This window comes from Antechinus flavipes, chromosome X, assembly GCF_016432865.1.
Source record: "Antechinus flavipes isolate AdamAnt ecotype Samford, QLD, Australia chromosome X, AdamAnt_v2, whole genome shotgun sequence".
NCBI lineage: Eukaryota > Metazoa > Chordata > Mammalia > Dasyuromorphia > Dasyuridae > Antechinus > Antechinus flavipes.
Window position 1 is genome coordinate 79,889,246 of NC_067404.1, and position 12,939 is coordinate 79,902,184.

Consider the following 12,939-nt stretch of genomic DNA (forward strand, 5'->3'; position numbering starts at 1 on the left):
TCCAGCAGGAAAGAAATTCAGGTCCAGTCCAACCCCTTGACTTCCTCCCCACCCCAACCAAGGACTGTGGCGGACCACAGGGAACCCAGGATGGGGTCTTAGGGTCAGAGTACATCACAACTGGAAAGTGAATCGGGGCCGAGTCACACAAGTACCGAGTCTGATCACTTGCATGTTACAGAGAAGGAAACTGAGGCTCTGCTTGCCCCAAGATACACATCAAGTATGTGGCAGAGCCAGAATTTTAACAGACCTAACCTATCTCTCTCTCTATCTTTTTTTTTTTTTGGCGGCTCTGAGAGCCCCTGGAGCCACCTTGGGACTCGCTGATGTAAAAAGCGGGTAAATCATTCTCCCCACAAAGTTACAGACTGGCTAGTAGCTAGCTGTTCAGGCATGAAACCCCAGAAACAACAAGATCGGGGAGTCTCCTTTCACCCTCTTGGGACCGAGAATGGAAATCGCTACAATTGCTACAAAGTGAACTATAGGGGTCCAACCTGTCATCACTCCCCAAGGAGTTGTCGTTTCTGTTCTTCCTGGCATTGTCACGATATACCTCAACGGCAGTTTTCAACTCTTCCCCATCCACAACAAACACATCCTTGTAGAGAATTTCATAGAGTACAGCTGAGAGGGGAGAAGGAGCAGATCCCTTTGTCAGCATCGCACCTTCCCCCAGCGCAATCTAGCTCTGCCACAGCACAAGGGCTGGCAGCATTTTCCAGGCACTGTCATTGGCCTCCCCCCCTTAGCAAACAAAAGGAAAGGGGACCAAGATCACTAAACCTTTACATACCCTGGCAAATGGCGGCATCAGCCTGAAATTGCTTGGTGTACACGGAGTCATAATGACCATTACCGGAACAGCAGAGCATGATCTAGAGGCGTTGTGGGGGGGAAGAGTATGTGTCTATACACACATATGTACACACATATATTTGCATATGTATGTACATACATATATAATATATGTGTGTGCGTACATATATATGTATATGTGTGTATATATATGTATGTGTGTGTGTGTGTATACACACATACACACACACACATGATTCCATTAATGCTACTTCACACTCAGCCAGCCACCAACCGGCCCCAAAGCCCACAGATCGTTCTGGAAAGGTCACAGTGAGAGACCTTTTGGTAAAAGGTAATACTGGATTTTAAGACAGGTTCCTACCGAGTCTTAAGAACAGAAGCTGTACAGACTCGGTCAAAACCCAACTGGCCTCCCAGCTCAAGCTGCCCAGGGATCCCCATCGGCCCAAACAGAGTCTAGCCTGCTGCCAATCCACAGAATAGCAGGAGAATGCAGTCCAGAGAGCTATACCTGGCCTACAGTAGAGCATCTGAGAACCGTCACCCACACAGACAAGAAAGATTAGCGTTGTGAGCAACAGAGTCAAATAGATTCAGAACGCCAAGTGGCCAGACCCAAAGAAGCCCCATTAATGCAAGAGTCATTGTCAACTTAAGGCTCTCTCTAGTGGACTCTTTCCAGGATCTGTCTAACCATGTGCTATTAACATTCCTATCAAGGATTCAGATAAAGGTAGGGATGGCACAATTAACCAGTTCAGAGGTAAGACAGAGCAGGACAAGAAGACTAGCATCTTAAATCCAAGTGAAGATCTAAAAAGAGCTCACCAGCTAAGAATGACCAAATCTAACAGGAACATAAAATTTAATGAATATCACTTGGGATGTTTAAAAAACCATCACAAATGGAGGTGGGGAGGATAGACATCGGTTTATCTTGAAAAAGATCTCAGGGTTTCAGTGAACTGCAGATTCAGTGAGGATGACATAGCAGCTCCCAAAGCTGATGTGATTTTATGTCACTTAAGAAAGGCAGGGTACAAGACTAGGGAAGGGAGCATCTACCTATTCTTAGCCCTATTCAGATCCTCAACAACTCATTTAGGTTAGGATTTTCAATTGAGGCTATTGGTGATAAGGCAAATGTCAGGTGGGGGGGGGGAAGGTTACCAGGATAAAGCTCACTTTAAAACTATCCCTTTTTAGATCCCATCTAATGCCTTTGTCAAGAGAACAGAACCCCAGACAGGTCAAAGGATTCAGCCAGAGCTGGCCCAGATGGTTAAGGTCAGAACTCTGAAGCCACATTTCCTGACTCCAAATCCAGCAACTTTTCCAAAGGTTGAAGGAACTGGGGATGTTCAGTCTAAAGAGAAGACCACTAAGGTTGGCGAGACATGAGCAGTCACGCAGCCCAGCCAAGTCAAACCTGGTCCCACTGGACAGAACTTTGGACAATGGCTGGAAAAGGCAGAATTGAGAACCAGCTTGCTAACAAAAGTAGAAAGAACTGCTTTAGGCAGCATTAGGCTCCCTGTCACCACAAGTTCACTGAAGGACCACTTATCAACAAGAATGGAAGACGACATCCTCATTCATTCACCTATGCTCTCTGAGAAGGCTCAAAGCATTTAACGCTGAGCATGCATTCACATCTGTCTGGGGCTATCCATAGGAAGACGCTACACCAGAAAGTTCGACCAAAGCCGACGCCCCTAAACCCCACTTCCTACTAGGTTGGACTAGGCTTTTGTGGAGGCCAAGATATAACTCAAATGCCCAAGGAGAACTAAGGCAGGCTGGGTATGGGGAACCCTGGGCAACACTGCTGCATGCCCACAGCAAACTGGCAGCTGGATTGCTAATCCCCAAGAATCCAAGGTCGGAGAATACCTCAAGAATTCCATGCCTTCATTACTTATCAAACCTTTACTCTGCAAGGTTTGGGGAAGACTGAAAAGTAACTTTAAAAAATCAGCTCTCTCAACCCCCTTTCTCAGAATGGCAACTCACAAGGTCAAGCTGTCTCCTCTCTGCTTACTTGGAACAAATCCAGCTTGACTCGGTGCACCCTTCTATATTAAGAGACTAGGGTGGAAACAGCTGGGAAGTGAAGCCATCTTATAAAGCAGAGTTTTTACAGAACCAGAAAACATTCACAGGATCTCTGGGAGACCCCGACCAACATGCTGGCCATGCCCTCCAGACTCACCTCTTGATATACTGGCATGTTCCCCTCCCCCATCTTCAGGCAGACCATTCCACCCAAATCTGTCTCACCCCCAGTGCCCTAGATCACCTGCCCCCTTCCTAACTTCCAATCAAAATTCCCATTCCCTCCACAAGTCTAGGGTCCTCAGAAGAAAGCAATCATCTCTAATCTTCCCATTTCTCAGTCTAAGTGTAATCATGGAAGAAAGTAAAAGGTTTCCTTCACAAGGGCAAAAAAAAAGTCACATAAAGCAAATGTAATAATCCTTCTTGCCTCGGATTTTTCTTCCCAATGCTACAGAGCTACAGCCTAAGCCTTAGGACTCTCGCCTTCCATCATTTTAAGACATCTTGCTCCTAAGTAAAACATTGAGTATGGTCGATAGGGACAGGACCCTGGGCTAGGGAATGCCTGGGAAAGAAATGCTCTACCGAGGTCATGAAGCGTAGGTGTATGTGTCACAGGGGCCCCTAAGCCAGCTCTGCTCTCAATGTCCGACTAAGCCATATTCAGCTTCCTCTAATGAAATGGAAGGCTGGTTCAATTCAGACACTTATCTGGTGGAACATTCCAACTAGCCTTGATAAACTGGCTAGTCTTAATTCCATATGGGAAGAAAAGACATCAATGGAGCCATATCCCATGACTGTATCGCCCCTTTATCACTTGGGTAGGTAAAGCAGCTTGACCAAATTTCAAAAAGGTTGTGTTCCTTAACCTCCCAGTGAGCCTACATTTCACATCCATTTCTCCCTACAAGATGACGGGCACCCTCGTTTCCACTTTTTACCTTGTCTTCATAGCCATTATCTGTGACAAAAGTTGGAGGTTTCCCAGGGTGCCGATAGAGAATGAAGTCTCGACTGGATGGGTAGAGAAATGGAAGGAGTAAGGGGTAAAAGGAAAACACCAATGGCGTGCTCTACACAGACACAAAGACTTACACACGAGCCAGTGTCTCTGGGCTATCAAAGCAGTTACTCCACTTGAGAAAATGCATCTGTTCTGTCATACTTCTCCCGCTCAAGTCAGACACCACCAAGAAATAGCAAAACCCACGTCAAGGACAGCGCTAGGCAAAGCCATGCTAAATGGCCAAATGCAGGCATTATCAGAGTTGACTGTCCCCTGCAGGCACACGGCACCTTTCAAGTATTCTAACTGGGAGAAAAATTTAGCATGTCTGACCATTGGGGAATACCCCAATTCTCTGGTGTACACACCAGAGAGAAGGCACAGACACGTGCAAATCAGTTATCAGATGCTTCTCTGTGCCTAACACTAGAAGGAGGACACAAAGGCTCCATCAAGTTATCCCTTCAAATCAGCTCCTTCTCCATGGTATGAGTGTCCAGACAACTCAAGACCCTGTGGTCAACAGAAGGGACCTAGGAGCCCCAATTTGAGCCATTAGATCATTAGTAATTACTCAAGTAAGCCAAATCATGGGCTCATAGATTCAGAAGGGACCAAGGAAGCTCAAGGTCGCCTAGTCCAATACCTCTATTTTAAAGAGGAAGCTACCGAAACTCCCACAGGCCAAAGGACGTGTCCAGATTCTCAAAACTTAGAATGGGGCCCCAGGCCATTTGAGAACTAGATGTGAAAGGCACCTCTGAGGTCATCTAGTCCAAGCGCTTTATGCTACTAAAGAGCAAACCAAGAACCAGGGAAGGAAAGGGCCCCAAAGGAGAAGGGATTAGACAACAGAGCCCAGATTCGTCCAGATTCTAAAGGCAGCACCATTCCCTAGGAATCAAGGCTTAAACTTAAATAATGGACTTGTGGAGGTGCTCACCCCAATCTCAATGGGAAGACTCTCCTCCCCATCAACCCCCTGCCAATATGCTGCCAAGCCTAACTCTGGATCCCAGTGAGCTCAGAAAGCTTCAACCAAAGAGGCCCCAAGTTTGGCCCCTCTGAAAGCAGGGACCTCTGTATCCCACCAAGCACTTCAATCGAGACTCCAAGCTTGTCTTGTTGGGACATTTGTGAAAGTCATCTCACTTCCCCAAGGTCAAAATTTTCAGGGAAGAAGGGGGAGAGAGAGAGAGAAGGGGTCAGGTTCATTTCTGTGAGCTAGGCAGGCTTTCATCTCAAGAATGCCAGCCATCGTGCCCTATGGCAGGTGTAGGGACTCGGGCCAATCACACAGTGTGACCAACTACCTCTGGCCCAACACACTTTCATACAGTTACAGTCTGGCTAAAATTAACATCAAGCCTATCAAGGATCACCTCCAAAGGAAAAAGCAGTCATTATTAAAAAAAAAAACCCTCCAGCCTCAAGTGTGCTAAGGGGAACTGAAAGGGGAGACGTGCTCTACACAGGAGTCTTGGGGGCTCTCGGAGAACAAAGTTTTCTTTTAAATATGCCAGATGACATTTATCACAAAATTAAGAGCTCTAAGACAAGTATTCTCCAGACCTCCTCCCCATTTAATAAAGAAACTGAGGCCCACAGAGGCAGAATGACTTACCCACCTTCACCCAGCTAAGAAGGATGGTTGTCTCTCTCTCTCCCCCTCCCCCTCAAACAAGATGGGTGAAGTCCTTGAAGGCAGAGGACTAGCCCGGTGCAAGGTTCCCAGTGAGTGCTTCCCAAATGTGCTGGCTTATATTAGTGAGGCAGCAGAGCTGGGATCTCACTCCCCCTCCCAATCGGTGCCAGGAGCTTGGGGGGAAGAAGGGAGGAGCCCAAAGCATTAGCCTGGGCACCAGGCCATAGAGGGGGCTGTAATTGGACCCGAGAGGTATGTACTTATGTACTTCTTGACCAATGCATAAAAATGGTAAATTATGACACTGCCCTTCAACAAGAGACATAGCTCGTACACACACACACACACACACACACACACACACACACACACACACACACACAAAAACACCCACCCAACCGCCCCCTATCATCCCCAGCCCAGAAAGACCAACCCAACCATTCTGTGGTTTAAAAAAAAATAAAGATCACAGGGATCCAACTATTTAGAGGGTCAGACACTAAAATAGCCCTAGAACCCAACACACTCCCCCCCCAAAAAAAAGAGACCTTTTCAGTCCTGAAGGATTAACCTGAGAAGCTAAGGCTATTCTACTATCCCTCAATGGCAACTGGCACTCCGTAAGATGCCTTCAAAGGCCAGGACAAGGTAACTGGGATACCTTCCTTCCCACTGGGGTGACCATGAATTCTAAAAGGCTCAAGAGGAATCTTGAAGGAGGAAAGGCAGAAACTTACTTATAAATGAGAGAAAGCGCTCTTAATTCCAGCTGGCCGGCACTTTCCTACAGATAAACAGGACATACGGCGGTTTGTTTGGCTAAGTTTTTTTTCTGAGCTAAATGTATTTCCAAGAAACATTTTCTAACTGTGCCCCCCCCAAGGCATCTATTTTAAGCCTCTCGGCACAGTCCTTCAGTACTCCACCTTGATTTTGCTCACTGAGAAGAATAGGCTAGAACTGGACTTTGAAGTTAGGTCCTAGGATCTGAGACTTTAGAGGTGGAAAAGTCCTCAGAGTTCATGTATCTAATAAGCCAACCCTTCCATTTTCCAGATTGGAAGACCCCAGAAGGAGAAGAGACTTACTTTCTGACAAACATAAATGACAAAGGGCCCAAAGACCTCCCTGAAATCTTATTTTCAATTATCAAGTCAAGGTGTATATATTCAAAATAAATTTGAATAAAAATGTTAAAAATTCTAATGCAAATTTAATTTTTTTCAAGTTTTAAAATTCATTTTATACGATTTTAATTCCCATTGTTTTCTCTCTCCCTCCTTCTCCTTCCCCAAGACAGCAATCAATTGGATATGGGTTAAAAGTGTACAATTCAAAAAAGATTTTTTTAAAGTCTATTCTGAATACCAAACACTAAGGGATTTAGTAACTTTAATATTAATAAATTCTCAAAACAGGACAATTGAATTAGGTCAGCTGTCAACTTCTTAAAATTTTTCCAAGAAATACATTTGATTCCAACAGCTGTTTGTTTTTTTTTTTTTAAGAGCCTCTCCGTATTTCTTTAAAGGGACAGAGTTGGAATGCTGTCTGGCTCCAGCTCTTCTCCCAAACCCTGACTATCCCAGGCTCCAAACCTTCCAAGGCCTTATGAATAGCAAAACTAGTTTAAAAAAAAAAAGGAAAGGAAAAAAGAAAAGAAAACCTACTTAGGCTTACCTTTGGATCTCCCAATCGTTCCAGGTATTTTTCAAAAGAGCCTTCCACATACTTTGAAAATAAAACAAATAGTTTTAACCAGTTACATGGCATTATGAACACTGAACACTACGCTATGCCAATCCTAAGCAAGAGTTAATATTGGTCTGCATTTAAACTCCTAGACCAAATTCACTTTGCTCAGCCCCACGGTTTTACAGTTAATAAGAGGTGATTACACTTGGCAGCTCAAGTAGTACTTAGAATAAGTTAAAGGGGGGGGGGTAGCAACAGCTCCTAAGAAGCTTAAGACTGAAGTTCGGAGGCGCTTCAACATTTCTTCAGAGAGCTGCCTTTTTTTACTGGTAGTCTCCGAAATGACAACTTTTCAAATAAGAGACCTGACACAAATCGGGCAACCACCATGTAAGCAGGAAACCAGATCTGATGAGCGGGCCTGGGAATCTTGCCCTCATTGATGAGGTTAGGGGAACAACTTTAAGGTCTTGAAGTTTCCAGCAAAATCAAAGAACACAGGGACAGAAAACCATTAAGTTTGTCTGATTTGTGCCACAGGACTAGGTTTGGGAAGGCTGGACATGGCCTGGGAGCTGGTCTCATCCCCTCCTCTTGTTTTACAGGTGACTTGCCCAAGGTCACACAGCTAACAAGCTGCAGAGCCTGGGCATGTCTCAAGCAGATGAGTTGCTCTGCCATCAGGCGTTTTAAAACTAGTTATGCCACTGGCTCGTTTTTTGTTAACTTCCACAACGTTGCCTGATTTAGTTACAGTGATGGGACTGGCTCTGCTTTAAAAATCAGACTGTCTAACTCGTTTGAATGAGCCGGCCTGCCCACACTGACCTGTCGTAGCCCAACACAAGCAGGAGTTCTTTGCTTATGGTTTGTTGGAAGTTTTTGCCAATTGTGCTGTTAAAAGTCAAGGGCTTGGGCTAAAATATGGTCCCTTATTTCTTTTTTTCAAAATTTTTGGTCAACTTGGGTTTAACACCATTGTAAAATATGTGCTCTTCTACGTTATCCCACACACAAAGGACTATGTGCTTCACTTTTTTATTCAGGCCCAAAGAAGGCAAGACAGAACTTCTGAATGTGCCCAGAATTTAACAGCCAACAAAAACGACCAGAGCCATTTGGGAAAGCCTTCTGTTAATGTCCAGAATCAACAGAAATATAAAACACACGTGGTAGAACGTACAAGTTTTCACACCCAGGAAACACCAGAGTCATCAATAAGTGATCAAGACACAGATGAAAAGGGTGCTGAAGAGGGGTATGGTTTTTCTTCTATAGTCAACATATTGGGGGAACGGGGCCAGCTACCACAGTTTATTATTTACAGGGCCAGATGTTCAGAACTAATTGTGTTTCCTTACAAGTAAAACATTGGCCTATCTCCATACAGATGTTCTTAGAAGTTATGAAAACTGGGTCACAACTGGCTAGCTAGCAAGGTGCTTTCCCATTGCTCCCTTTCGGCGCGTTTTTTTCTCCAGGGGCACCACGGCATGGCCAACCCAGGCTATCAAGGAAGTCACTTTGAACTGGTCTTCCTAATTTTTTCTTGGGGGGGGGTAAAAAGAACACAGATCCGTGTTCCTAGCACGGTTTTATTTACGATGATTTTTAAACCCCCACAAGGCCAGAATGAGCAGATCTCGAGGCTAAGGATGGAAGATTGGGATAAAAGGCAGAAGATTCCCAAGTCCTGGAAGCCCAGCCACGTGGAGGAGCCGCCTCGAAAAAGCAGTGGCGGGACTCTGGCACCCCCCCACACACCCCATCCCTGGGCCACTTACAGATTCAAAAGTGCGCTGGTTCTCTCTCATGAAGGCGACGCACGCCTTCCTGATCTCCAAATGGTGAATCTGGCTGGAGAAAAGCTGGAGGAGACAGACCGATTGCACCACGGGCTTCCCGGCGGGCAGAGTCCGCACGCGCCGGGGGAGGGGCCGGGAGCGGGGCCGGGAGCAGCCTCGAGGCTCGCCCAGCTGGCACCCCCGGGAAGGGGCCGGCCACCCTAACCCTCCCACCACCACCACCACGGCCGACCCTCGGGAGAGCCAGGAAGGCCGAGCGAAGGAGCAGGGGCTCGGCTCGGGCCTAGGGCAAAGCGCCCTCTAACCCGGCTCAGGGGCGAACAGGCCGAGACGTCGAGGCCTGAAAAAGGAAGGGCGGGGAAGCACCGGCGGCGCGAGCGCGACTCCAAGGCCCGACCGCGCGCGGTGCCTCAGCACTCGGGGCGGGGGGCGGGGCCGCTTTCCCTCAGCACTCGGGGCGGGGGGCGGGGCCGCTTTCCCTCAGCACTCGGGGCGGGGGTCGGAGGAGGGCCGCTTTTCCTCAGCAGTCGGGGCGGGGGAGGGGGGGCTGAGAAACGCTTTCCCTCACCAGTCGGGGCGGGGGAAGGGGGGCCGAGAAACGCTTTCTCTCACCAATCGGGGCGGGGGAAGGGGGGCCGAGAAACGCTTTCCCTCAGCAGTGGGGGGGGGAGGGCGAGAAACGCTTTCCCTCAGCAGTCGGGAAGGGGGGCCGAGAAACGCTTTCCCTCAGCAGTGGGAGGGAGGGGGGGCCGGGAAACGCTTTCTCCCAGCAGTCGGGGTGGGGGGGCCGAGAAACGCTTTCCCTCAGCAATCGGGGGAGGGGGCCGCTTTCCCTCAGCAGTAGGGGCGGGGCCGCTTTCCCTCAGCAGTGGGGTGGGGGGGGGAGGTGGAGAAACGCTTTCCCTCAGCAGTTGGGGCGGGGGGGGGGGGGGGCAGAAATGCTTTCCCTCAGCAGTCGGGGGGGGGGGGCCGCTTTCCCTCAGCGATCGGGGCGGGGAACATTTTCCCTGAATAGTGGGGGCGGGGGGACATTTTCCCTTCATAGTGAGGGCCGGGCTTAGGGAATAGGGTGCGCTTTTTCCGAAGGCAGGTTTTCCCTCAGCAAACGGGCTGGGGGGGGCGCTTTTCCTTCATAATGGGGGCGAGGGGCGGCCTTAGGGGATGGGGGGCGCTCCTTTTTTCCGACGGCGGGTTTTCCCTCAGCAATCGTGGCGGAGGGGGTCGCTTTCCCTTCATAGTGGGGGAGGGGAAAGGGGGGCAGGGCCTGGAGTGCGCTTCTTTTCCCGACGGCGGGTTTCCCCTCAGCAATCGCGGTTGCCGAGGGGGTGGGGCCGCTGCCCCCCAATAGTGGAGGAAAGGGGGAACTTGGCCGGGGTGGGGCTGGGGTGGGGCCGGGCTGCCATAGCTATTTTTCCCGACGGCGGCTTTTCCCTCCGAAATCCCGACCGCTCTCCCTTCACCCAGGGGAAGAAAAGCCTTGGCCGAGGACTTGGCCGAGGACTTGGGAGGAGAGGATTTGAGGGGATCCGAGAAGGTTCGAGGGAGGGTGGAGGGGCGGGGCACCGCGTACCTGCTCCGAGATGGCCCGAAAAAGGCAGGAGGCATCCTTGGGGGTGAGCTTACGGTACAGCCCCAGACTATTCAGGTACTCGTCCATGGTCCCCTCGACCGCCGTCTGGGGAGACGGGAGCTTTTTCCAGCCCTTCTGCATCGCGGGGGCGGCCGGGGCAGAGGAGCAGCTGCGAAGCCCGCACCTCGAGCAGGGACCCCACCAGAATGGGGCACTCTAGAACTGCGGGGAAGGGAGGAGCCGTGGCGGGCGGGGCGGGGCGGGGGCGGTGCACGAGCCGCGGCCGCGCCAGGGGGCGCTGACGAGGCGGGGGAAAACGCGCGGGCTGTTCCGGCTCCGGGGGGGGCGCTGGAAAAGTTGGGAGGGGTCGGTTTTCGACCCCCACTCCCCTCCAAATGTCCACGGGGCACTAAGAAACGCCCTTCGACCCTGGGAGGATTGGGGAGCCCCTCTGATACCCCCAGTTACCGGCCACCTTTACCTGAACTCCTCACCGCCGGGGCGGCCCCCGAGGATCACGTGTGCCCACTATCGGGGCAGCTGGGAAAATACACGTGCGGGCGAGAGCCCGCTCTGACCTCAGCCCCCGAGAACGGGAGTACGGGCGGCTTCCCCTCCCCCCATCACTCACTCAACGTTTCCCCCACCATCACCCATCCATCCATTCCTCGTCCCTCCCCACCATTATCCACACACTCATCCCATCCCTCCAGTGGGAACTGTGTGATCCCAAAGCAGCTGAGTTCACTTAGGGAGTTTGGGCTCTGATGGCTAGAGGAAAACTCCAAGCACCTTGAGCAAGCCCGAGCCAAGAGGGCTGGGGATACCTTATTAACGTAATTAGGTAATGGGCTACTCCCCAAGAGCAGGTAGGCCGGATGCGAGCAGACGGCTTCTCCCTGAGATGCTCGTTCTCTGTTTTTGTCATCAGGACCTTGTCCCTCTCCCAAGCCACTTAGACACATTCTAAACTGCGGATCCCAAGCCTGAGGCCTCACCCCACCCCCTTAACATTTTTCACCTGACATTAAAAACAAAAAACTTTCCCTGGTCACTGGCAGAGATGCTGCCTCTGCCCCAAAAATCTTGCAAGAGAGATGGAGAGACAAGTTAGTTTCTCTCTCTGTGTCTCTGTCTCTGCCTCTCTCTCCTCCACTTCTATCTCTATCGCCCTCTTTTGCTCTCTTTATTTCTCTCTCTCAATCTCTTTCACTTGTTCTTTCTCTGTCATTTTCCTTTTTTGTCTCTTTCTGTCCCTTCTTTTCTGATCTCTACATCGGTTTCTCCCTTTCCCTCTCTCACTCTATTTCTCTCCATCGCACATGCTTTGCTGAGTGGGTCCAGTTTTCAGATGGAGTAATCAAGCTATTTATATCCATATTAAAAAAAAAAAAACCTCACTATTGATTGAAGAAATGCAAATTAAAACAGTTCTGAGGTACTACCTCACACCTACTGGATTGGCTGATAGAACAGAAAAGGAAAATGAGCCATTAATACATTGTTGGTAGAATTGTGAACTGATTCAAGCATTCTTTAGAGTAATTTGGAACTATGGCCAAACACATATACTATCTTTTGACCTACAGGCCATATGGTCCAAAAGAAATTAAAAAAAAAAAAGGAAAAGGACCCATATGTACAAAAATATTTATAGCAGCTCTTTTCAAAGAATTGGAAATGGAGGAGATGCCCATCACCTGGGCAATGCAATGGCTGAACAAATTGTAGTATGTGAATAAGGTGGAATACTAGTGTGCTATAAGAAATGATGAGCTGAATACTCTAAGAAAAACGTGGAGAGACATCTCTGAGCTGATACAAAGTGAAATGTACTGTGTGCAAAGCAACAGCAATAATCTAAGATGATCGGCTATGAATGACTTTGCTATTCTCAGCAATACAGTGATCCAAGACTATTACTCTGAGAGACTTAGAATGAAAAATGCTATTCTTCTCCTGAGAAAGAATTGATTGTGTCTAAATACAGATTGAAGCAGACTTTTTTTAAACTTTAATTTTCTTTAGATTTTATTTGGGGGGGGGTGAGAGAAATTAATGTTTTCTTTCAAATGACTTTTATGGAACCGTTTTATATAATTTCAAATGTGCCTTCTCAATGAGGGGGACCGGAAGGAAGGAAGGGAGAAAATGTGGAACTCAAAGTTTTAAAAACAAATGTTAAATATTGTTTTACATGTAATTAGGGGAAAATTAAATATTAATGTTTTTAATTACCAAAAAAAAAATCTTCTGAGAAGGCGTCCATAAGTGTCACTAGACCCATAACGCAAAAAAGTTAAGGACCTTAATTTAGAACCCTAGTTCTATG

General features: G+C 48.5%; 1 protein-coding gene across 3 annotated transcripts in view; it reads right to left on the reverse strand.

Moving 5' to 3' along the window:
• LOC127542375 (putative bifunctional UDP-N-acetylglucosamine transferase and deubiquitinase ALG13) overlaps positions 1-10,816 on the reverse strand; it is a 33,428-nt gene extending 22,612 nt beyond the window's left edge. For all 3 annotated transcript variants that reach the window (XM_051967903.1, XM_051967902.1, XM_051967901.1), the window contains exons 1-7: positions 10,608-10,816; positions 9,017-9,100; positions 7,218-7,268; positions 6,275-6,321; positions 3,828-3,900; positions 800-881; positions 501-630 (exon numbers count right to left, since the gene is read on the reverse strand). In XM_051967903.1, the coding sequence (XP_051823863.1) occupies positions 501-630; positions 800-881; positions 3,828-3,900; positions 6,275-6,321; positions 7,218-7,268; positions 9,017-9,100; positions 10,608-10,748 (608 nt within the window). In that variant the 5' untranslated portion in view covers positions 10,749-10,816. The remainder of the gene's footprint in view (positions 1-500; positions 631-799; positions 882-3,827; positions 3,901-6,274; positions 6,322-7,217; positions 7,269-9,016; positions 9,101-10,607) is intronic.
• Between the last annotated feature and the right edge of the window lie 2,123 nt (positions 10,817-12,939).